The 24,291-nt window shown below is 34.2% G+C and overlaps 1 protein-coding gene and 1 long non-coding RNA gene across 3 annotated transcripts in view; one reads left to right on the forward strand and one right to left on the reverse strand.

The window, feature by feature from the left end:
* Nucleotides 1–24,291, forward strand: part of LOC141455911 (ribosomal protein S6 kinase alpha-5-like) — a 423,200-nt gene that overhangs the window by 375,247 nt on the left and 23,662 nt on the right. For both annotated transcript variants that reach the window (XM_074131400.1, XM_074131401.1), the window contains exon 7: nt 17,775–17,878. In XM_074131400.1, coding sequence (XP_073987501.1) covers nt 17,775–17,878 — 104 coding nt within the window. The remainder of the gene's footprint in view (nt 1–17,774; nt 17,879–24,291) is intronic.
* Nucleotides 2,824–5,774, reverse strand: LOC141455914 (uncharacterized). The gene is made up of 2 exons (XR_012459535.1): nt 5,240–5,774; nt 2,824–2,969 (listed from the first exon to the last, which is right to left on the reverse strand). It is a non-coding gene; the product is annotated as an uncharacterized lncRNA (long non-coding RNA).

Consider the following 24,291-nt stretch of genomic DNA (forward strand, 5'->3'; position numbering starts at 1 on the left):
AATGACCCAAATACTACCTATTCAAAGTAACATACAAGATAATTCCAACAAGAGAGTGTATTACCTACCAACGGGGCGCTTCTCTTGCTCACGGATTCTGGATGCATATCTTCTCATCCGTTTAAACTTGCAAAGACTGTTAAGTATAAACTACAGCCACACGGGTACGCTACTCTAAACTTTGCTATAATTACGATTATCTCTTGTTGTACGAGTATTTTAGTTAATTTAACACTAGTCTTTTCACTTATTTCAATAAACTGTAACATAACTAAAGCATATTTTCCTCAAGTTTTATAAAAACAGATCAAATAATTAGTTGTGTTATTATAAATTTGTTCACGTTATTTCCTTGAAAGAAGTTATTAGATATTTAAAATAAAAAAAAAGAATATAAATTCTTTATAAATTTATTTCTCAAGAATAATTATTACTTTATTATTAATATTAAAATTATACGAAACCACTAATTAATGCAATTTGATTGTGTTAAAATTAGATTAAAAAGAAGATATTTTGACAGATCCTGGTTATATGTGGTGAACCAGGATAATTGAATTATTCTGCCAGTTTTCCTTGTTGACTAAATCTTTTATCACGTAGTGATAGGCCACTCTCTCTTCCCAAGTGATCCTCTATGACTCACAGGGCTACTGAAGGGTTACCTCTTCCTCTATCCATATTGTATTAAGATGTATTGTTGGTTTAGTGGGTTCGATTCTCTGGGGTCTAGGCTTTGGATTTTATTAAATGGTTAATATGAGAAAGTTATAGTAAAGTATGTTAGGTAGCTATAGGCTAGACCCGCAATGCTAAGATGTATTGTTGGTTTAGTGGGTTCGATTCCCCTGTTTCTAGGCCTTGGATTTTATACAATGGTTAATATGAGAAAGTTATAGTAAAGTATGTTAGGTAGCTATAGGCTAGACCCGCAATGCTAAGATGTATTGTTGGTTTAGTGGGTTCGATTCCCTGGTCTAGGCTTTGGATTTTATTTAATAGTTAATTTGAGAAATTTATAGTAAAGTATGTTAGGCGGTTATAGGCTAGACCCGCAATGCTAAGATGTATTGTTGGTTTAGTGGGTTCGATTCCCTGGTCTAGGCTTTGGATTTTATTTAATGGTTAATATGAGAAATTTATAGTAAAGTATGTTAGGCGGTTATAGGCTAGACCCGCAATGCTAAGATGTATTGTTGGTTTAGTGGGTTCGATTCTCTGGGGTCTAGGCCTTGGATTTTATTTAACTTGAATTCAGGTACAATTTTTTTTATTTTTATTGTTTTTTTGCCGAGTAGAGAAACAAAAGAAACCCACCGTTTAGCAATAAAAGTGATATAAAAAGCAGAAATGTATATATTATGGTTTTAAAGCTGAAGCGACAGGCGACACGCGGCACAACTCGACCTTGTTTCAATCCCCCTCTTTGCACTGAAATAAATACAGCTCGCTCCACAACTCTTGCAACTATTCTACTCAACAAATTTCTACATAATTATTTTTTTTTGCAGTTTCATTTTTATTCATTTATTTTTATTCTAATATATGTAAACATTTAATATTAATACTATTCATTTTAGTTTAAAAAATAATAATAATAAAGGAATAATGAATACGAATAATCGTAAAGAAATATTTTACAAACCTGTGTAGTAAAGTATGTTAGTTCTCAAGGTTGTATTGAATATATTTTGTTTTATTTATTTTATTAATGTTAACTCTATTCACTGACTTTGTGACAAGTTCATTGTCTTATTCATTGCAAACCTTTATTTGCCATGTAATGATAATTATGGTGTCACCTCTATAATATTGATTACATAACATTTTTGCTCTTTTTTTATATATATATATCTTTCTTTCTTCTGTCTTCTTTTAATATTTATGATTACGCGGACATTTTGTTTAATAATGATTTAATTTGTCCATGTATTTTTTTATGCAACATCGATGAATTGTTTGCTGCGAGCTAGTTGATGCTTAACGTTTGTCTTTTTTTCTGTTGCAGTGTAGTAATTTCTTATTTTCAAATAATTGCACCAATCTTTGACTTGAATCTGACTGATTAGCTGTTATTGTGAATAACTTTTAAAAATGCTTTATTGTTGCCACTATAAAATAGCAGCACTTGTGTCTGTTATTACCCAATATCATTCATTAAGTTCACTTTAGAAGCCGCAATCCGAGTGAATGTTAAAGTGAAAGTAAGAGATAGAATTACAAAAAAAAAAAAAAAATTCAAAAGTTCTCTGATAATTATACAAAAACAAGGGAATGGGATGATGTAGGGTCATATCCATTTTGGTGGTCACATTTGGCGTTTATTTAAATTTCTGCTTTGGTTAAGCAAAAACATTTTGGTATCCATTTTCTTTTTTGTTGGAATTCCTTGTTAAAGAATATTAGTTATAATTTCAACGATTTAAAATTATCTTCGCAGGCGCCACGATAGCCGAGCGGTTAGAAGGCTAGACCCGCAATGCTAAGATGTATTGTTGGTTTAGTGGGTTCAATTCCACTGTCTCTAGGCCTTGCATTTTATTTAATGGTTAATATGAGAACTTTATAGTAAAGTATGTTAGGCGGTTATAGGCTAGACCCGCAAAGCTAAGATGTATTGTTGGTTTAGTGGGTTCGATTCCCCTGGGTCTAGGCCTTGGATATTATTTAATGGTTAATATGAGAACTATGTAGTAATGTATGTTTGCTAGCCGCCTCTGTCCACGACACCTAATTGGAATGGGCCTAAAAATAGGCGTAACTTTTTACTTCACTTTTAAAATCATCTTTAGTTTTAGTTTCCAGTAAAATTGAACCATAAGCTTGTGTAATTACCTATAAATTTTATTGATCAAATCAAATCGTACATGCCTAACAATCTTATTCCAAATATTTATATTGAAATTGGATGAAAATTTTTGGACGTGGAGTGGTGGCTTCAAGGCTTCAAAATTAAACCCTTTTTTCCTCTAAAAAAAAAAACAAAATTCAAGTTAGTATCGCTGGAATTCAACAATATTGAAATCCCTTGTTGGTGGAATCAGTAAAACAGAATGATTTTTTTTTTTTTGGAATTTTCTTTTAAAAAAACAAAACAAAATGGTCGTAATAGTTTTTCCTCGCTTTATATTTTTTAACAGTACAATTTTTTTTATAACTTCAATAACTTTACAATATTGTTAGCTACAAATTTTTAGTAATTAATCAATCTGAAATAACAATAATTTTTTTTAATGAGATAATAAGCATTAAAAAAAAGCTGTTGTTGTAAAGTTTGATTTGTCTGTTTTTATAACTGTGTTGCTTGATAAGATAAATTTTGTTGCGAGTATTGTTTTAAAATATAAAACTGATGTTCTTCGCACATTAGCTTGAACATTAGTCTGGGGCAAAAACAAATTATTAAATTCGTCTATCCAATGATAAATAATAAATTTTTGTTTTTGCAACATTTTAATCGATGTTAAGAATGAATTGATTCGTAGATTTTGTCTGACTAATTTAAACTAGTTTGCTGCTAGAAATATGCTATATAACAATCTTATAATTAGAGGTGTAAGAATAGTAGGTGATTTATTAGGAGCTACAGAGTTGTGCTGCTCACCATTACACTAAATCCATTTGCATTCTTTATTCGTCTCCCATGCTTGGTAACTAGGTCAGAAATATTTCTTGAAAGGAGTAACTTACTCTTCCTTGCTACCCACCATTATTCAGTGGAAAAGATGATGCTGTTAAAATGTTGCAGATCTTCGAAAAGTTTTTCGAATTTTTTGTCTCTTTCCATTGGTCTTTTTTCTTTCTTTCTTTCTTTGTTCAGGAGCGTAACGTTTCTACAACTTGAGGATTCTAGCAGCAAGGTGGTGCATAGTATCTTGCATAATAATTTTTGGAAGCGTTATTGGGATAAAATTTAAGGGGTTTATTTAAAAAAAAAAAAAAAAAAAAAAATGGTAAGACTAGAAGACGACAAATCCAGCATGCAGCAGATTGCTAATTCTTATTTTGCTAGCTCGGCGCCAAATCTAGCGCGCAACGAATCATCATCGCTAACTCTTATTATGACAAACTCTTTACGACAAATCCAGCACGCAGCAGATTGCTAATTCTTATTTCGCTAGCTCGGCGACAAATCTAGCGCGCAACCAATCATCGCTAACTCTTATTGTGACAAATTCTTTACGACAAATCCAGCACGCAGCAGATTGCTAACTCTTATTGTGACAAACTCTTTACGACAAATCCAGCACGCAGCAGATTGCTAATTCTTATTTTGCTAGCTCGGCGACAAATCTAGCGCGCAACCAATCATCGCTAACTCTTATTGTGACAAATTCTTTACGACAAATCCAGCACGCAGCAGATTGCTAATTCTTATTTTGCTAGCTCGGCGACAAATCTAGCGCGCAACCAATCATCGCTAACTCTTATTGTGACAAATTCTTTACGACAAATCCAGCGCGCAGCAGATTGCTAATTCTTATTTTGCTAGCTCGGCGTAAAATCTAGCGCGCAACGAATCATCATCGCTAACTCTTATTATGACAAACTCTTTACGACAAATCCAGCACGCAGCAGATTGCTAATTCTTATTTTGCTAGCTCGGCGGCAAATCTAGCGCGCAACCAATCATCGCTAACTCTTATTGTGACAAATTCTTTACGACAAATCCAGCACGCAGCAGATTGCTAATTCTTATTTTGCTAGCTCGGCGACAAATCTAGCGCGCAACCAATCATCGCTAACTCTTATTGTGACAAATTCTTTACGACAAATCCAGCGCGCAGTAGAAATACTAATTCTTGAAAATCGTGAAAGGATTAAAAAAAAAAAAAAAATCATATAAATGAAGAATTGAATTTGTTTCTGTAAAGTGGTCTTTTCGACTTTTGATCGTCTTTGACCAAAATCTTCGTGTGGCATCTTTTTGGTGGTAACTAAGCAAAATATTAAATAATCATCTTTTTTTTTTTGTTGTTTTTTTATGATTTACGGGGGGGGTATACAGCTTCCAGACCGAGTTTTAAAAACCACCATTTTAGAATTCAGGGGACCACAAAGCGGATATATCCGGTAAAAAGTCAATATCGGAAATATGCACTATTACCAACCAGACACCTGTCTGTTACTAGAATAAAAAGAAGTAAACACTAATTCTACATTTATAGAACCATCCATACTGTAGACAATTTGTTAGATGAAACATTATAAAGTAAAATTTTCTGAATTTAAAGATTACCTTGCCGAGAATTTCATTTAAGAAAGGAACAATTTAAAGTGATCATTTTCTTCTTTAATTCGCACCTCCTTTCTCCACTTGCCCACTCGCTACTCCTTGGCTGCCATCTTAGCTAACCTGGATTCACATCTTTGTTCTACTTTTATTAAACTTCCTCCCCTCTCTCATTTACCATCTCCTTCTTTATCGCACTAATTTATTTACCTGTTGATATTGTGTTCTTACTTGGCTGATAATGAAGTTAAAATTAGTGTTTTGTTTTTGTCTTTTGCAAACACAGAAAAAACAAAACAAAAGACATAAAATTAAAACATAAACAATTAGCGGTTAAAATTAATTTACTCCTGGTTTTTTTGTTCTCTAATTGTGTTCCCCCCCCCCCCGGAACATTTGCTGTCCGTGATGTAGCCTCTCTTGTGCTCTGCGAATAAATTGATGATGATAATAATGACAATAAATCATGTGCACGATCTATGGTATCACTTTGGACTTGTATCACTTTCTAGCGATATTATAAGTATTCAAACTTGTTTCACCTTGGTTCAACAAGGAATAGAAGAGAACAAATAATTTTGTCTCTGAACTACGAGGGTCGTTAGAAAAGTCCGTGCAAAGTCAGAGAGATAGCACCACTGGCGCGTATCGAGGTTATGTTTAGTTAGTAGCATCTCTTGGAAGAACACACACCAAGTTTCAGCCAGATCGGTCTATTTCTTTGTGTTTGGCATTCGTTTGAATCGAGGAAGTCGAGTGATTTTCAAAAAAATGGACGAAAAAGAATTTCGTTGATTAAACACTACTTTATGAAAGGCAAAACGCCTCAGGAGACTAAAGAGAAGCTTGATAAACATTATGGTGACTCTGCACCTTCGATTAGAACAGTTTATAAGTGGTTTCAAAATTTTGAGCAGATTTTGGAATTTTCGAGTTCTCCTGGATGAAATTCTCCTCTCTGCTTAGCCGAACTCTCAAACATCCTAAGATCTATAAAATGGACAAGTTATCTGCAGCAATGCCGTGGTGGGTAGGCAATATTAGGCCAAAAACTGCTACAAGGCTAGTCCAACAACCAAATTGCATTCCTCTCTTGCAAAGGTTTTTTACAAGCAATTTAGTAACTAGCCAAAGTAAGCCAAGGCAATTTGGCCAAGTGATTTTCGCCCGAAAAACATGCGTAAATCCATTTTTTAGGAAAAAGACTATAATAATCTCAATTTTAAAAAAAAATCGTACAAATTAGTTGAAAATATTCCTAAAATATTGTGCCCTTAAATTTCCTTCTAAGGGATTGATAATTTATTTGCATATTTTTTAATAAGCAATTAAATAATACATTTTATGATTACTTTAATTTAATTAGGTTAGCAGTGGAATAATGAAAGTATTATTAAATATTCATCTAGATTGCCTTGGATAATTTGTGCACGTAAAGTGCAAACATATTAATGAAAATATATTACTTTTAGTCATTAAAGTTTGCTTTCCATATAGTGCACCATAATAGAAATTGTTCTTAACGCATTATTGCGAATTTCTTATTCCATCCTTTTCACCAAAATAGTGCAATAAAATAATAGCCATGAAGTTGAAAATCCTTCCAATATTCAGCGGCTCTATGGAATATATGTCCTTTTTAGGAAGTATTAAAAATATTGAATTTACTTTGGGTTGGGGCAAATTGAATTAAAACCAGTTTGGGTACCAAAATTTTTAATTTCAATATTATGCATTGCGGATGCAATGAGTTATGCATCCGCGACAGATTAATGCAAAAATTCTGGTATTCCTAAAAATAAATAATCGAAGTAAAGTTATTATTATAAAATCAAAATGAATGAAGGCTAGCTAGCCTTCGTAGCCGCTTTATTCTCAAGCACGTCAGTTAATCACCTCCGAAAACTTGGAAAACTGCGCATGTGCAGTAGACTGAGACAACAAGCAGCATTCGGTCTTAATTCGTGAATGTTCGAACTCTTTCGTTTACTGGTAAGAGGCGGTCTCATAGTGGCAAAGTAGTGCACTGTACAAAAGTTGCTTTGTGTTCAAAAGTAAATTAAAGCTATGGTTTTCTATTCCAAAACTTTTTTGCGTAGGCTCAGCCCAAGGCCTAGAATATTATTCCGGATGGATACGAGAATAATTGTATCCAATATTCTCTCTTATCTTTATATAAATTGTCGTTTTAATTTATCTGACAATTTATTATGCTATCTTTCTGTTTTCAAAAATTTTATTTGTTGCCCTTAGATACTTCTAAAAAGACTCAATTTTTTTCCGTATTGTTTAAATTTTATTATTTAAATATTTGAGAAGAATTATCTGTAATGCTGAACTTATATAAGGCTACAAATTGTTTATGCATGCATTTGACTATTTCATCACAAGTAATAGAATGTAGGTTACATTGAAGCTATTAATATTCTTTGCATTTACTTTGTTTGGATGTTTTTTATGTTTTGAATTATTTTTCTGTTCGTGATGCAACATTTTACTTTTATGTTTTATTGAGTTATCGACACTACGGTCATTAACCTCCAAACTATACGCTGGTCATCACAATGTCTTTCTCCAGTCTGTGCTGTAGCCAAGATAGAAGCTAATGTGAAAAGGTTTTCCCCCTTGTCATGTCTTGGAATAATCGTACTAATCAGTAGGCAAGCGCTTCAAAATTATCTAGATTATAACTAGAAACTGGCCCCCGAGTCTTAATAAAATTGGAAACAGGTGTATAAAGTTTCGATTAGTTAATAATTCTCAGTCGTTGGATTGTTCTCGATTAGGGGAGTGATCTATTTCAGTTTCAATTACTTCATTATTAAAACTTTATCTTTAAATCTTACGAGGGTCGTTTGAAAAGTCCGTGCAAAAATAAAAACTACTTAATTTTTTGGGGTAAACCTTTTTTATTTTTCAACATAGTCTCCTTTTAGGCTTATACACTTCGTCCAACGCTGCTCTAGTTTGTTGATCCCTTCCGAATAATAGGATTTGTCCAAGTCTGAAAAATAGCCATTCGTTTCTGCAATCACCTCCTCGTTTGAATAAAATCTTTTTCCCGCCAGCCATTTCTTCATATTGGGGAACAAATAGTAGTCCGAGGGAGCCAAGTCTGGAGAATAGGGGGGATGTGAAACGAGTTGGAACCCTATTTCCATTAATTTTGCGACCACAACTGCTGAGGTGAGAGCTGGTGCGTTGTCGTGATGGAAAAGGACTTTTTTGTGGGCCAATCGTGGGCGTTTTTCTTGCAGCTCGGTTTTCAAACGGTCCAATAACGATGAATAATATTCACCTGTAATAGTTTTACCCTTTTCCAGATAGTCAATGAGGATTATTCCTTGCGAATCCCAAAAGACAGTCGCCATAATCTTTCCGGCCGAAGGAACGGTCTTCGCCTTTTTTTGCGCAGATTCCCCCTTAGTAACCCATTGTTTAGATTGTTCTTTGGTCTCAGGAGTGTAGTGATGTATCCATGTTTCATCCACAGTGACGAAACGACGTTTAAAGTCCTGCGGATTCTTCTGGAACAGCTGCAAACCGTCCTTGCAACACTTCACACGATTTCGTTTTTGGTCAAGCGTGAGCAATCGCGGCACCCATCTTGCGGATAGCTTTGTCATGTCCAAATGTTGATGCAAAATATTATGTACCCGTTCATTCGAGATGCCCACAGCACTAGCAATCTCACGCACCTTCACTCTTCTGTCATCCATCACCATATCATGGATTTTATCAATGATTTCTGGAGTAGTAACCTCAACAGGGCGTCCAGAACGTTCAGCGTCTCCGAAAATTTTGAAACCACTTATAAACTGTTCTAATCGAAGGTGCAGAGTCACCATAATGTTTATCAAGCTTCTCTTTAGTCTCCTGAGGCGTTTTGCCTTTCATAAAGTAGTGTTTAATCAACACACGAAATTCTTTTTCGTCCATTTTTTTGAAAATCACTCGACTTCCTCGATTCAAACGAATGCCAAACACAAAGAAATAGACCTATCTGGCTGAAACTTGGTGTGTGTTCTTCCAAGAGATGCTACTAACTAAACATAACCTCGATACGCGCCAGTAGTGCTATCTCTCTGACTTTGCACGGACTTTTCAAACGACCCTCGTATTAAATGAAATATCTTGTTCTTAAATTCTTTTTTTTTATTCTTTGAATAGTGAATTAAATTGTCAAGTTGATTGAAATCCAGCATTTTTAAGACTAATTTTCGCAACAAGTCTGGCATTTAGCTATCAATTAATTTTATTCTAATTTAAATTACTGTTGTTTTTCCTTGTTTTTTTGCAAAAATAAAGCAAAATAATTTTTTTTTATGAATATCTTTTCCTATAAAAAGAATCTAATGATTTTTAAGTAGATAGACGACTAAAAAAAAAAATAAGCAATTTTTTGTTTTTCTTTTCCACTAAAATAAGGAGGTTATTGCAAATGACTGACTGACTACTCTTATGCAAATCACTGCGGCCAAAACCAAGGACACAATCCTTGTAACCTTGTATGTCTGCGCTGAAATTCGTTGGAATTAAAAAATTTAGATAAATTCGAAATATTCCTGTAAAAAAAAAACAATTAATATCACCTAATGCTTAACTATAATTCGTCATCGGTTTTAACAAAAGTAATAATATTATTACTGTTTACTACTATAAATCCAACTAATAAAATGTAATGGTTAAATGACAGAGTTTGCTGTAAAAAATACTTTCACTTTGGCGCGCAGCTTCGCAAGAACTGGAGAAATTTACACCTTATGATCAGTTGCAACTTGTATAAAGGCGCGACACTTTGTAGAATTCTTGGAGACTAAAACGGGAACTTTTTTATATCTAAGAATGATTTTTTTTTCTAACTTAAAACCTGACATTTCCCCTTAATTTTCCCCTTTAAGTCTTTTTTTTAGAAGCTTGGAAACATCTAGGAAAGTCAGACTTAACATTTAATTGCTTTACAAATAAGTAGCGTTGCTTTGAAACACTTTTCCTGGAATTTTAATTATTTAAGGGGGCTCTCGACGATTATTAGTACTTTTTACCTCGACATCCTAGGCCCCTGTAACACCTGTAACTTCGGGTTACCCCATGTGACCAGTGCATGAGTGTCTGTGATGATGAGCAACACTTCTTGTCTGTAGGTATGCTGAACATCATCTCCTGACCTTATTAAACAAATATACTGAAGACCTACCTACACTTATTTTATGTGAATATGGAGGCTGTAATGATTATTGTTTTCGTATAATTTAATCTGGGATGCATGTAGTGAGCGAAGTACCCTAAAGAAGTGATTAATCGCAAAACTGCAACACCGAGCTCTCAGAAAGGTACCACCCAACATAATTTAGTTTCCGTAACATAATTACAAATTAGAGTTGTGAATGTGGATCAGTTGGCAAGAGGGGGTGTGGGGGCGAAGCCCCCCATAAAAATAAAAAATAGAACAGGGGGAGTGAGGGCTTTGCCCCCCACGAAAATTTTTTAAGTAAAATTATCAATCTTGAATTATTAATTCGAAGTGATTCTGATTCGCTGTTACTATATAACCCGCCAGATTTAAATGTAAATATAAAATAAATATTTTTATATTTAGATTTGAATTTGGCGGGTTATATGGTAACAGCGAATCAGAATCACTTCCAATTAGGCCACACCTCCGGGCGCTATTCTTTACATTTACCGAAACTTTATTTACAAAATTGTTTGTTTGATAATTTTTTATTATTTACAATCAATATATTCATTTTATTACAAGTCACAGCTGAATTTTTTTTTTTTGAGATATAAAAGGCTTTGGTTATGACTGTTATATAACCTACCTCACCGTGACAGTGTCAGCTGCTGATAGCGGGAATAATAGCTTCATGCAGCGTGATTAGTGTAATGTGTACTTGATTGGTGAAATCTTTTGAAAAGAGTAGATGCTGTTTGGAGTGACTGTGGTGTGAAATTATCTCCTAAAATTACTGGTCGATTGCTTGATGGTTTTCACTTCATCTATCTGCAAGTAAGTGTTAATTATTAAATCATTGTAATGGTTTTCGAATTTAGGTTATTTTAAATTGAAATTGGAGTAAGTTTAAAAGTCACTTGCATGAAAAACCTTGAAAAAGTGTTCTTACAATTACCTTTGCAGAATCAATATTTTCATTTTAATTAATTCTTAACTGCTTTATGTCGTAACTTGAAATAGAACTACGTTTTTTGAAACAAGAATATTATAGATTTATATTTTCACGCCACACACAAAATTCTACCCTATACGATATACGAACACTTGGTCTTGTAATTAAATTAGGGATTCGTTAAGCCAAATCCATTTAGACTTCAAAGATTTATTGTGGCTCCTTTAGAGGTATCATATTTGTTGGTCTACTGACAAGTTTACAATACGTTAGTGGGAATTATGTAGTGATGGACTTTTGTCTGTATATTTCGCTGAAATCTGTTTGTGTTGTACCCATTAGCTACTTCTCTAGGCCCCCTGTGTGTGTTGTAAGTGTCATGTTTGTCGTTAGGTTGGAATATCCTTGGGTCCCAAAATTCCAGAAGTTGAAGCTCGCCAGCAATTAAGAGTTTTTCTAATCTAGCCACAAATTTGTTGCTTTGCAGTTGACAAAAATTGCTGTATTTTTTAATCAAGTTTTCTTCAAATAAATCGTAGTACGTAATTCAATCTCAAGGCATGCTTTATAGAAGTAGACAAAGGACTTATTATTCCTGTTTTTTTCCTGTAGAATATACACTTACATAAGAATTATAGAGGAAAAACATAAATTTATCTTCAATAAGGAAAATGGCTAGTAAAAATCTGTTAATCCTTATTAAAACTGTCCGGTAGGACAGTTGTATAAGGGTTGACCATCAAAAACTGCACGAAAAAGCGTAACGTTGAAAAACACCCAACTTTGACAATTTTTTTCTCTTTTTCTATAAAAGATAAAATTCCCAAATTTTCTTTAAATCTTACTCCAAACCCTCCTTCATAACTGTAATTTTTTTGCAACCACCCAGATCTAATAGGTTTCGAGAAAAAAGTTGCCGAAAATGAGCAAAAACCGCTTTTTCAAAAAATGTTCTTGTTCTTGTTCTTCTTCTTCTTGTTGTTCTTGTTGTTCTTGTTGTTCTTGTTGTTACCTTTTTTGTAAACAACGTAGCGCCTAAACGCGTGAACCGATTTTCATGAATGAGGTGTCATTCGATTGGGAATTTTATGTAGATGTGCCTTTTGGGGGTCTCGGCCCTGTGCATCGAATGGGAGAGGAGTTAGCCCCCTTTATGTAAGGCCCCCTCCAAAATTATTATTACTAATTACTCTGTAAATCTTGGCCCGATTTTGATAAAATTTGGTAGGATGATAGGGTTAGGGCTCCCCTACCTAACAATAAAGCGACGATCTGCTCTTACACTTGTTAAGGGGAAGTATAGCAATCGTTTCAAATTATCGACACGTGAACCGATTTTCATGAATGAAGTGTCATTCGAATCGAAATTTTGTACAGATTTGTACTTTAAAAGTCTCGACGCTATGCCTCATAAGGAGGGGAGTTCGCCCCACCCAAATAAGGCCCTTTCTAAAACTATTATTACCAATATTTCTACAAAGCTTAGTCCGATTTTGATAAAATTTAGCACGAAGAAGTGATTAAAGCTCCTCTACGTGGCTGTGAAGTGCCATCATGCTCTTACACCTACTAAGAGGAAGTACTGCAATCGTTAAAATTATCAATGAGTGAACCGATTTACATCAATGAATTGTCGTTCGATTAAAAATCTTTGCCTTTTAGGGAGAAGTACTGTAATCGCAGTTTATTTTTCTTGCTCCTCTTAAAAGGAAGTACTGAAATCGCAGTTTAAGTTTGCTATTTACGTACAAATACCTTCCTATTTTATTCAAAACGCTTTCTCCAAAAAATGGTTATTGAGGATGGTTTGGGGACCGCAACTATAACCATTCTTTAAAAAGATCTCTCTAGTGGTAATTACGGTTCCGATTTAACACCTTATCAGGTTATAATGATAGAATAGCTTATTCCAAATTTTAAAAAAATCTGTAAAGCAGGCGTAACTTTGCTAATAGACAAAAAGGAAAATCTATCCAAAAGGTACAAAAATCTCCTTAACAAAAACTTACAGTTTAAAAAGTTAAGTATAAGGGTTGATTAAACGCCAAAAGGTACACAAATCAGCAAGTACCCAACATTTCATTAATACTTCATTGATATTATTTAAGTAATTTTACCGCATTAATTTTCATTAATATTTTTTAAGAATTTATTAGATGTCACATACCCTTATGCTGGCCAGTTCATTCATAATAGTTATAATTGTGATAAAATGTATATTATATCTTCGTATAAATAGGTACTTTATTTTAACTCTATTCCAAATTATTCTTCTGATTTCTCTTTAATGTGCCCTTTATTCTGAAGTTGTCACATATACATGCATGTTAAATTAGAAAAAGACAAATTTAGAGTCGGCTACTGTTTAAATTTGAATCACGGAGGATTTAAAACAATATTTCAGTCTTGAATTCGTCTTACCGAAATATTCGTGAGCACAATTACACACAGTTAATAACAAGTAGATTATTCAAAATTATTTATTCATTTCTCAATTGTAATTTAATTTAGTTCCCCTAATTTTACTTATAGTAAAATACTGGAATAATTAGCTGTCCTAAAAATATGCATATCTTATTTACTTTATATTACATATACACAACATTGTGGGAAGAACACCTAGATGGAGAATGTAATTGAAGACAACTATATTATTTACGATAAAGCCAGATTGACTACTACATAAAATAACAATTACTTTAATCGAAGAATGAACTTAAAAAACGATTTTTATTTAAAAATAAAAATAAATAAACAAAATCATTGATGTATGTTGGTGTAAGCATTTTTTAAAAATTTTTTTGAATTTTTAAGCCTCATATTTTTTTATTTTTATAACGTTTTCTTTTTCACCTGTAATTAATAGTTTGATTATTATAGATAAATAGATATTACAGTCAATCTAAGTTAAATGGTGTGCTACTTGAACAAATATTTTGTAGATGAAAATGGCCAGCATAAGGGTCTGTGACATCTAATAAATTCTTGAAAAATATTAATGAAAATTAATGCGGTAAAATTACTTAAATAATATCAATGAAGTATTAATGAAATGTTGGGTACTTGCTGATTTGTGTACCTTTTGGCGTTTAATCAACCCTTATACTTAACTTTTTAAACTGTAAGTTTTTGTTAAGGATAATAATAGCTTTGTGAATGGATGAACAGTTTTTTGGGTCTTCTAAACAACTTCGAGGAATTGGTGCAGAACTGTTGTGGTTATATGGTTTTTGTACTTTAATTCCAAATTTATAGAAACTACTTTAATATCAGTTATCATTTCTATCGAGCCGAAAACTTTTTTTTTTAACTGAGCTCTGATGTACTTGTATTATAAAAAGATGAGGTAAAACCTGTTACAATTATTCCTTTTATTTTTTATCTTTTGGGCTCACTTTGATTAGCATTCTTTGAATAATTGTATTTTTGTTTGAATTCTGTTCAGTAAATGAAGTAATATTTTGCTTCAGTTTAATTTCTATTATAAACCATAATAGTTAATATAGCTAGAGGTAGCTTATAAATCAATGAATGGTCTTTAATTTACTTGTCCGTCTCTTTGCAGCTTGTTTTGTAAGATTAAAGATTAAGCGTTGATACCTTAGATCGAATTGAACCTTAGTTCGGAAGGTTATGTTTTTTGTGAAGGTTTTTACTACAGGTATTTAGTAAAAGCAAGCTCTGTAGCAAGAAGATAGCTCTTCTAGTCTCCTAGGATTAACATCTTTTTCAAGAACAATTGATAGGAATAGGAGCTACAAACCTTCCATTATTTCTAAAATAATTATCAAAAATTTCACCGTGGTAAAACTTATTCAGTAAGTCATTTTTTTAATCTTTAACTAATGTTATTGACGACCAGTTTTTTTTAAAGTTAGAAACGTTGAAAGGAAACGGTATATCTTCATTAAAAATAAAAACTTTTAAGTGATATTAAAATAAGTTAATCAAAAATTGAATACCCAATTTAAACTTAATGAAATTTATGAGCTTTAAATTAGTGCTAACAACTAATTATAATAACTTGTTGATCGCCAATTCTGGACAATAGATATCTGATAATGAAATTTATGATTATTATATAGCAGTTAATTATATTAATGCAGCATTATTATTGATGAATGTCAGTTCTGATGAAGAATAAATTTTCATTGCCTGCACTTATTTCATCATGTTTTTCATCAGATTTGTAAATAATTTGTCATACATTACATCAAGTGCTTTATAGTTCAATTTCTCTATGAAGGAAAAAAAAAGGAGTCAAACTGCTGATGTGCAAAATATATTTTAATAGTGGTGAAAGCTAATAAATTTTCCTTTCACTTAACGCAGGTCGAAATAATCTCTTTATGTAACCACATATTTTTTTTATATTGTTCTTCTTTTTTCTTTATCTCTCTACATTTCACTGTTGTTGAGATTTTATTATATGGATTAATAGAAATAAATGAATATATGCTAAAGTACAGTTGGAAAAACTACCTTCAGAATTCTTGTTGGATGAGATCTTTTTAGGCTAAACGTGTGCCTTTAACAGTGACTGATGTATTTCATTATAATCTTTTGTGGTTACAAACAGATATCCTGTAAATGGTGGTCATTGTTCTTTCTTTTAGGTTGAGTTTTGGTTATCTTGTTTATGTATTTGGTTTATTTGTCACTGACTGTTCTTTGTAAATTATCTCCCAACTATATGTCAAAGACCTGTTTGATTTGTTATGGACAAAGTAAAATAACAAAAACCAAAGAAATACATTAAGAGTTTGGTACCGCATAATTCATAGATAGAAACCTAATTTAAAACAGACCAAATACAAATAATATAAAAAATCAAATAAATAAAACATCATAAAATAAAAAGTAAATATACACATTATGTAGCATATATACATTCACCTGATTGTGACCATAACAGTGATAAAACCTTCACTTCACATGGAACTTCTAGTTGTTTGTATTGTGTTAGTCAAATCGTTTGTCATCTTACAGAAATATGAGTTTTCGAGAATGGTACACAACCTCATAAGTTCAAAACAAGGAATTATTAAGATCAACAAGTAAGTTACTCATGTATGTAGTAGGTTTTGAGTTCTATTCATCTGAAACAGGGGAAGATAGGTTATAGCCAGTTTAGGACATAATTTATTTTATTTTATTGCCAAGCTTTCGACCTGGGAACTAGTTCATTTTTAGGGCTTATACTTATTAACAATTATAACTTTGCTTTACGGTTGTTCATAAGTGTAAGCCCAGAAAAGATGGCTTAAACCCTAGGTCGAAAGCTTGGCATTAAAAAGTACAAACGACTGAAACTGGCTAATCTATCTTCCCCAAGTTATAGCTTAATCTGCTCTCTACATTAAATCAGAAATATTGATTCGTATATCGTTGATATGAAAAAATGCTTTACGTTTTCTGTCTCTGGCTATTGCTTTTGGAATGATGTGTGCTGTTGCAAATTCTTGTATCCAGTTTCGAGAGAAATAGCCATTTATTTCAAAGTGTCGAATATAATGTCCAAATAGCTAATTAATGAACAAAACTTTTGTTATTATGTTGCCATTATTTTGTACCCATTTTTTCAATTGAGACGTTTCTCAAAAGTGGAATATACATTCACATTTTGATCCGGATCAGATTCACACAAAATCCTACTATAAAGTAGTGGATTACCGTTTATGACATGTTTAATAGAAGCTCCTAGAATGAAACGTACATAACTTAATCACTTCACATAAATAGTAATAAGAAACAAAAGCATGCATTTTGACTTTAATCATCTTATCTTCATAGTTACCTCAATTTTCTCTGAGAGATCAGTACTATTTAGTTTTTAGTTATAACTGGGGCAAATCTTATAGCTTAAGTCCTTATTAATGTTTTATTTTTGCAAGAAATATTTTTTGTTACAATCAGAGTTAACAAATATTTACTTTAAAGTACCATTGTGTCTTTATTATGCTTGATATGATGTGTATTGATGTGTCTTTTACTTTCAATATTTCTCTATCAAGATTGTAAAATATGGTTTACTTTTTAGTGATGTGGTAATTTTTTTTAAAACCAAAATATTAATCCCTGTGGTCGGAAGAATATTTTGGCGTAGCTGTTAGTTTGATAAGGTTCTTTTTGTCAGCGTTGTTCAGTATTATTTCCCTGTGCTCTTTTTCTTGATTTTTATCAGCATTTAGTGCATTACGTTTTTTAGAGTTCACTTCCTCTTTTAAAGATACTTTCACAGCAAGCACGTTTCCAAAAAAACAATTTGAAAGAAGTGTACAGCAGGGGGGCTCACATTTAAGATAAGTTAAGATAAATTAAGTAGCTTCATCTCTTAAGCACTGTGAATGAAATTTCAGTGATATCTGTGAATGAAAATCCAAGAGGTTTTAATTTTAATTTATTTTCAGGCAGTTGATTGGTGGAGTGTGGGAGTCCTGACTTACGAGCTTCTGACAGGAGCTTCGCCTTTCACCGTGGAAGGAGAGAAGAACAGTCAACAAGAAATATCCAGGTGAGTTTATTTTGAATTGTTTTCTCATAATTTAGTGTTTTGAACAAATTGATCATGCATGCAATTGAGATCAATAATTCTTAGATACCACCCGTGATCCTGCTAGTTAGAGGTCTCTAATTAAAACTCCCTTAAGTGAAAGTGTGTGTTCATCAAAGAATACGGTTCTCAAATGATAGATTGCGAGGATATAAGAGTAAATCCACTCTTAAAATTAAAGACTGTAGCTTCTTTGTTGTACCAATCTTTTGCTTAATGAAATGGCATTTGTGTGTGCCAGGTTATTTTGTGGGTTACCCAAGTAGTTATACTCCATCAGGGATTGTTTCATATCATTCGTCAGAAGTTAGGCACCAAAGTTTAGGGTATAGATCAGAGACTTCACTGTGTTAGAATCGTTTTTCCTGTAATGAATCTAGTATGTGCTAAATCATGTTAAAACTGACATTAGAAAGATAATTAAACTAAGACAGTGCTGCCATCTTTCTTCGTAAGTTTAAATAAGTTTTTACTTTCTTTGCTGTTGTTTGGTTCATTAAGTTTTTTTTGAATGGTTTATTGTTTCCATCTACTTAAGTATTACTTACATTACTTTGCAATTTTGTTTTCGTCAGTGTTTTAAAGGAATTCTTAAGTGGAATCTTAACATTACGTCTCCTGATAATTCGCCTCTATAGGTCTATCTTCTTTTTTTTTAATTAAATTAAAATACATTTTGAGAATTAAAATTTAAGCATGCATGCTTTGATTCTTATCATAATTCTCAAATATTCTTTTCGAAAAATTGCAGTAGGTTGTCCTTTTTTTTTTAACATTTCAAAGCAATTTGGGACTTTTATATTAATCGATATTGCTGATATGTGGATTTTAAAAGTTAGTTCTGTTCTTCTATCGTACAGTTCTTTGGGAAGTAAAGTGAGCTACTTTTGTAGAAATTCTCATTCTGTGAGTAGCTTCATGGATGCTCTATCTTCACAACCAACTAAATGGGCGCCTTACGTGTTTGTTGTCTTCTTTTTGTTTAAACACTGAATCAGTGCTCTCAGGAAATCCCAAAAAAAAATTCTGTTATAAAGTGATCCATTAATTTTGGTTTAAACTTGTTCCCAATGTCTGAGATTCTCTAAAGGCTGGACCAGCAGTCCTCTTGACAACTATTTAAATATTTTTGGTTTTCCAACTGTAACCAGGGTAGCATAAATAAAATAATCATAATAATAATAATAGCATTGTCACCGGGTAGACAGGTAGATTTAACCCATCAGGGTAAAGTTCACCATAATAATGCTACCCGCTGAGAGCGAGTGGAAGCACTCCGCTACCAGTGCTCCCGGTGAATGTTTCTTATGTATCTCCTATCTTATTACAACACATTATTGTACATATTTTATTATATATCTATTGCCTTCAATATATATGTGTCTTATGGAAAAATTGGAGTGATTTTTGGTGCCCACCTACGGACCCCTCCCTTCCTCACCTGGTCTGGCCGAGGAGGAAATAATATTATTTTTTATGACCCGGAAAAGCCAGGTAAGATTACCCTCTTTGTACCTTGAGCCGAAGTTGTTTTCCGGGTCATAAAAATTTGGCGCCCAACGCGAGGGGCCCGTGTGCACGGAAAAATACACTAATAAAAAAAAAAAAAATAAAAAAAAAAAAAAAAAATTTAAAAAAAAAAAAAAATTGTAAATATATTTAAATAGTGATGCGAATATAAATCTAAGTAAAAATTTTAATTATTTCTTTTGTGTTTCATTTTGCTTTTTTTTCCGTTCATTTCATTAATCATTTTATCTTATTTTCTTTAGTGGGGGAAAAAATTGGTATTATCTTGGTAAATAAATTTAAATTTTAAAGGAATTTTACGTTAAAAAAAAAAAAAAAAAAAAAAAAAAAAAAAAAAGTGGTAGATTACAATCAGAAATCTCCTTTCAAGGGTTTGAAAATTACGTAAGAAATTGAACGAATTTTAATCGTGGGATCAGTCAGTGCATTAGTTGTGTTGATAGGAAAGTACCGTTAGGCGGCATTGTTAGTTTGCCAGTCAGTCGATAGTTGAATTTTCTATCCACCTAATCATAATCATTAATTGAGTACTGAGTATTGGATTATTACTTTCTTAGTAGTTAATTCCCTTATAATATATTGTATATATAAGATAAATAAAACTGAATGTTTACAAATTTTAAGTTTTGATAATTTTGAAGGTAAATTGATTTTTTTTAGTTTATTTATCTCTTATTAATTTCTTTGTCACCATTTTGTACATAATTTCTATACTTATACTTGATATTTATTTTGTCGATTGGTAAATAGTCGTGGAAACTTGCAAGTGTAACATTTTCTAGTACTAGTAAGCAAGGAAAATTGACTTATTTATGCATAAAATTATAATATTTAGAATTTTTCTATTGATTCCCGTTTAAATGAAAAGTTATTCTTGTCTTTATGAAATTGGGAATATTACTTAGCATTAAATATATGTTAAAATAATTGTATTAAGGAATTTATTTTATCTATTTACTGGGTTTAATTAAGTTTAAGATTACATGTCTACTTATTTTCAGAAGTGAATTTATTTTCTTTCAGAATTTATTTATTTTATTATTTGATTTATTTTATTCATTTCTGTATTTGTTAATTCACATTAACTTTATTTTACTTTGTTTTCTTTGAAATTATGGTTTTGTCATAGGTATATTTTCTTAAAGGATTTTCTTATTTCTTTTATTAGGGAATTTATTGTATCGATTTACTTGGCTTAATTGAGGTTGAGATTACCTGTTTACTTATTTTTAGAAGCGAATTTCTTTTCTTTCAGAATTTATTTATTTTATTATTTGATTTATTTTATTCATTTTTGTATTTGTTAATTCACATTAACTTTATTTTACTTTGCTCATTCAAAATTATGATTTTGTTACAGGCATATTTTCTTGAAGGGTTTTCTTATTTCTTTTAATTGTAAGTTGGCAAAACTTCAGGGCGGAAGCCGAAACCAGACACAGATATCTATTTTACTTTCTTTTTCCCTGATTAACTTTCTTGGCGTGAGGGGCTCAAGGATATTACTTAATTTAGTTAACTTCGACTCTTACGCGAAGGAAAATTGAATATATTAGTTAATGTCTGACTTCGAGCAGGAAGAACATACCCCAGAAGAACCGTTGTTAAACTGGATCTACTATTTGAAGAAGCGGGAGCTTTTAGAACTTAATAGCCTTTGGAGACTAGGTCCCCCGGATACAGTAGAAAATCTACGCCTAAAAGTTAGATCCTTCTTCTTAAATCATTCGGAACTGTGGACAGTAGCTTCCGATATTTCAGTAGGAGAAACAGATATGGCTAATATGGAAGAGGGCACTAAGGCCCCTGCTGCTGTGATACCACCGTTGGCAGGCGCTACAACTATGTATCCTCCAGATTATACCTTACAATTCTTCAGTTCTCTAAAATTCGACAATTCTTCATCTCTCAGTCCCTATGATTTTCTACAACGAGTCAACGAGAAACGTAAGGCTTGCAGAGTTAGTAAAGAAGTATTGTTAGCATATTTGCCGGAGTTACTTGATGGAACACCCCTCCAATGGTATCGCCTGGAAATCGATAACTGGCATAGTTGGGAAGACTTCGAAGCGTCCTTCCGTACTACCTTCTTCCCTCCTAATTATCAAGAGAAATTAAAGAAGGAGATCGAACGGCGAACTCAAGGGGAACAGGAGAAAGTGCTAGACTTCGCCATCAACATAAGAACCTTATGTAAAAGATTGACTCATCCACCTCCTGAGGCGGAAGTGGTGTCTACAATATATAACAATTTGTTACCGAGGTACCAGCTATATATCAGGCGGGCAGAAGCCACTTCAGTGGGAAGATTGGTTGAGCTGGGTCAAGAGTTGGAAAGGATAGAAGAACGGGCAAAAACCTTCCGACCTCCACCTAGTAAGGCCAGAAGTATGGTCCCCGAGGCGGCATACCTCCCTCCGCAGACGAGCAGCGGATCTTCTCGGAAGGTCTCCACTGTTGCAATGGTGGAGCCGACACCGAAGATAAAAGATAAAAGGAAATACAAGGGCAGCAAGAATAAAGAGAAGGCCCCAGATAACCGTCAGGAATCTTCAGCTGTCACCCGGATCATAGAAGATAATTCTAATCTTTCTTTGGTTCAGTCCCTTTGCTGGAATTGTCTAAATATAGGTCATCGCTATCCCGAATGTTCAAAGCCTAGGACGATTTTGTTTTGCTACCACTGTGGAACTAGAGGAATTACCCGTAAAAACTGTCCCAATTGTACACAGAGGGGAAACGACCAAAGGGCCAGCTTGAAGAGGTCTCCTCTGGTCCCTTGAATACTACTATTGACCTCGAACCTTCCTTATCTCCAAGAAACCAAATTTCTTCGTTATCAGCAAGAGGGGATAGACTCTTTGTCAACCTCCATGTGGGCGACAAGATACTGCCCACACTGATCGATACCGGAGCTAACCAGTCCTTTATAAGCTCTGAAGGTCTATCTCTATTATCTTCATCAGCGTACACTTTAAAAGCGATAACGCCCTTTAAAGTATCCGTAGCCAATGGAGCTCAAGAAGTGGTCCAGAATGCTGTTGTCTTGGTAGCCAGCCTTCACGGACGCCAATTAGAGTTGCACCTCACCCTGTTGCCTAACCTGACCGTCCCATGTCTTCTTGGGGTGAACTTCATGAGATCATTAGGAATGGTCATCGATGCCAGTGACAGTCAGTGGTGGTTGAAGGACCAACCACTCAATCCCTTACCTTTTTGCGGAGAGCCTCGGCCCCGTACAGAGATTGCAGGAATAAGGCGGTTAGAACCTAAGGAAGCTGAAGAATTGGAAAGGTTACTGCAAGTAGAGTTGGCCAGGGGAGATGGTTCAATGGGACTGACGACGCTAACCGAGCACGTGATCGATGTGGGTAATCAGCGCCCCATCAAGCAGCGGGCCTACCCCGTGTCACCGGTGATCCAGGATGCGATTAACCAGGAGGTTGATCGCATGTTGCAAGAGGACATCCTCGAGCCATCGCATAGTCCCTGGTCTAGCCCGATTGTGATGGTGAAAAAACCCGATGGGAAATACCGCTTCTGCATCGACTACCGCAAGGTGAACGCCGTAACTAAACCAGATGTTTATCCTCTCCCTAATATGTCTTCCCTCTTAGATCAGTTGAGAGCGTGTCGCTATTTATCCAAGATCGACCTGGCGCATGCATATCATCAAATCCCTTTAGCAGAATCATCCAGGGAGATCACGGCCTTCATCGCACTAGGACGCGGTCTTTTCCAATTTAAGCGTCTACCTTATGGACTATGCGGGGCCCCGGCGACCTTCCAGAGGCTTCTAGATACCATAATTACTCCCGATCTGGCTCCCTCTTGCTTTGCTTACCTAGACGACATCGTCATAGCTACAGCGACTTTCAAGGATCATCTCCAGTACCTGAGGTTGGTACTGGGCAAATTACGCCAGGCTGGTCTGAGGCTTAACTTACAGAAAAGCGAATTTGGATGCAGTGAGATTCAGTACCTGGGCTTCCTGGTCAATGAAAATGGACTACAGGTGGATCCCAGTAAAGTGGAACCTCTACTCCAGTATATAGCTCCCAAGAATATCCAGGAGTTGCGGAGACTAATTGGAATGGCCTCATGGTACCGTCGCTTTATCCCTAACTTCGCAGATAGAATACGACCTCTAACCTCATTGCTGAAGAAAGGGCGAACCTTTCTTTGGGGTGAAGAGCAAGAGAGGGCCCTTCAAGATATTAAATCAACCCTCACTACCGAGCCAGTACTAGCAAGGCCCGATTTTAGCAAGGAATTCGTTCTTCAAACGGACGCCAGCTCTACTGGGGTCGGGGCGGTCCTCACTCAATATTTCGATGGCGTCGACCGAGTAATAGCGTATGCCAGCAGATCGCTCAGCCGATCGGAAGAGAATTATAGCGTCACCGAAAAGGAGTGCCTGGCGGTTCTCTGGGCCGTCCGGAAGTTCAGGCCATACATTGAAGGCTATCGTTTTACGGTGATCACGGACCACGCCAGTCTCAAATGGCTGAATAATCTGAAAAACCCCACTGGCAGATTGGCCAGATGGGCGCTCGAAATACAAGGGTATCAGTTCGACATTAAATACCGAAAAGGCACCGCGCACTCTGTCCCTGATTTCCTATCGCGGTTACCTACACCAGAGGAGCACCGAGAAATAGGACTGCTCCAGGAGGAAGCCATCCCGATAACTGACCCGTGGTACATCACCAAAAAGGAAAAGGTGAGTCAAAGGCCACAGCATTTCCCCGACTGGAAGATTGAAGAAGGTTATCTATATCATCATCGGTCACCAGACATATCTTGCTTCCCTGAAGACAACTCGTTGGAATGGAAATTGGTAG

This window comes from Rhodnius prolixus, unplaced genomic scaffold (genome assembly GCF_049639745.1).
Source record: "Rhodnius prolixus isolate KJV_2025 unplaced genomic scaffold, Rpr scaffold_4, whole genome shotgun sequence".
NCBI lineage: Eukaryota > Metazoa > Arthropoda > Insecta > Hemiptera > Reduviidae > Rhodnius > Rhodnius prolixus.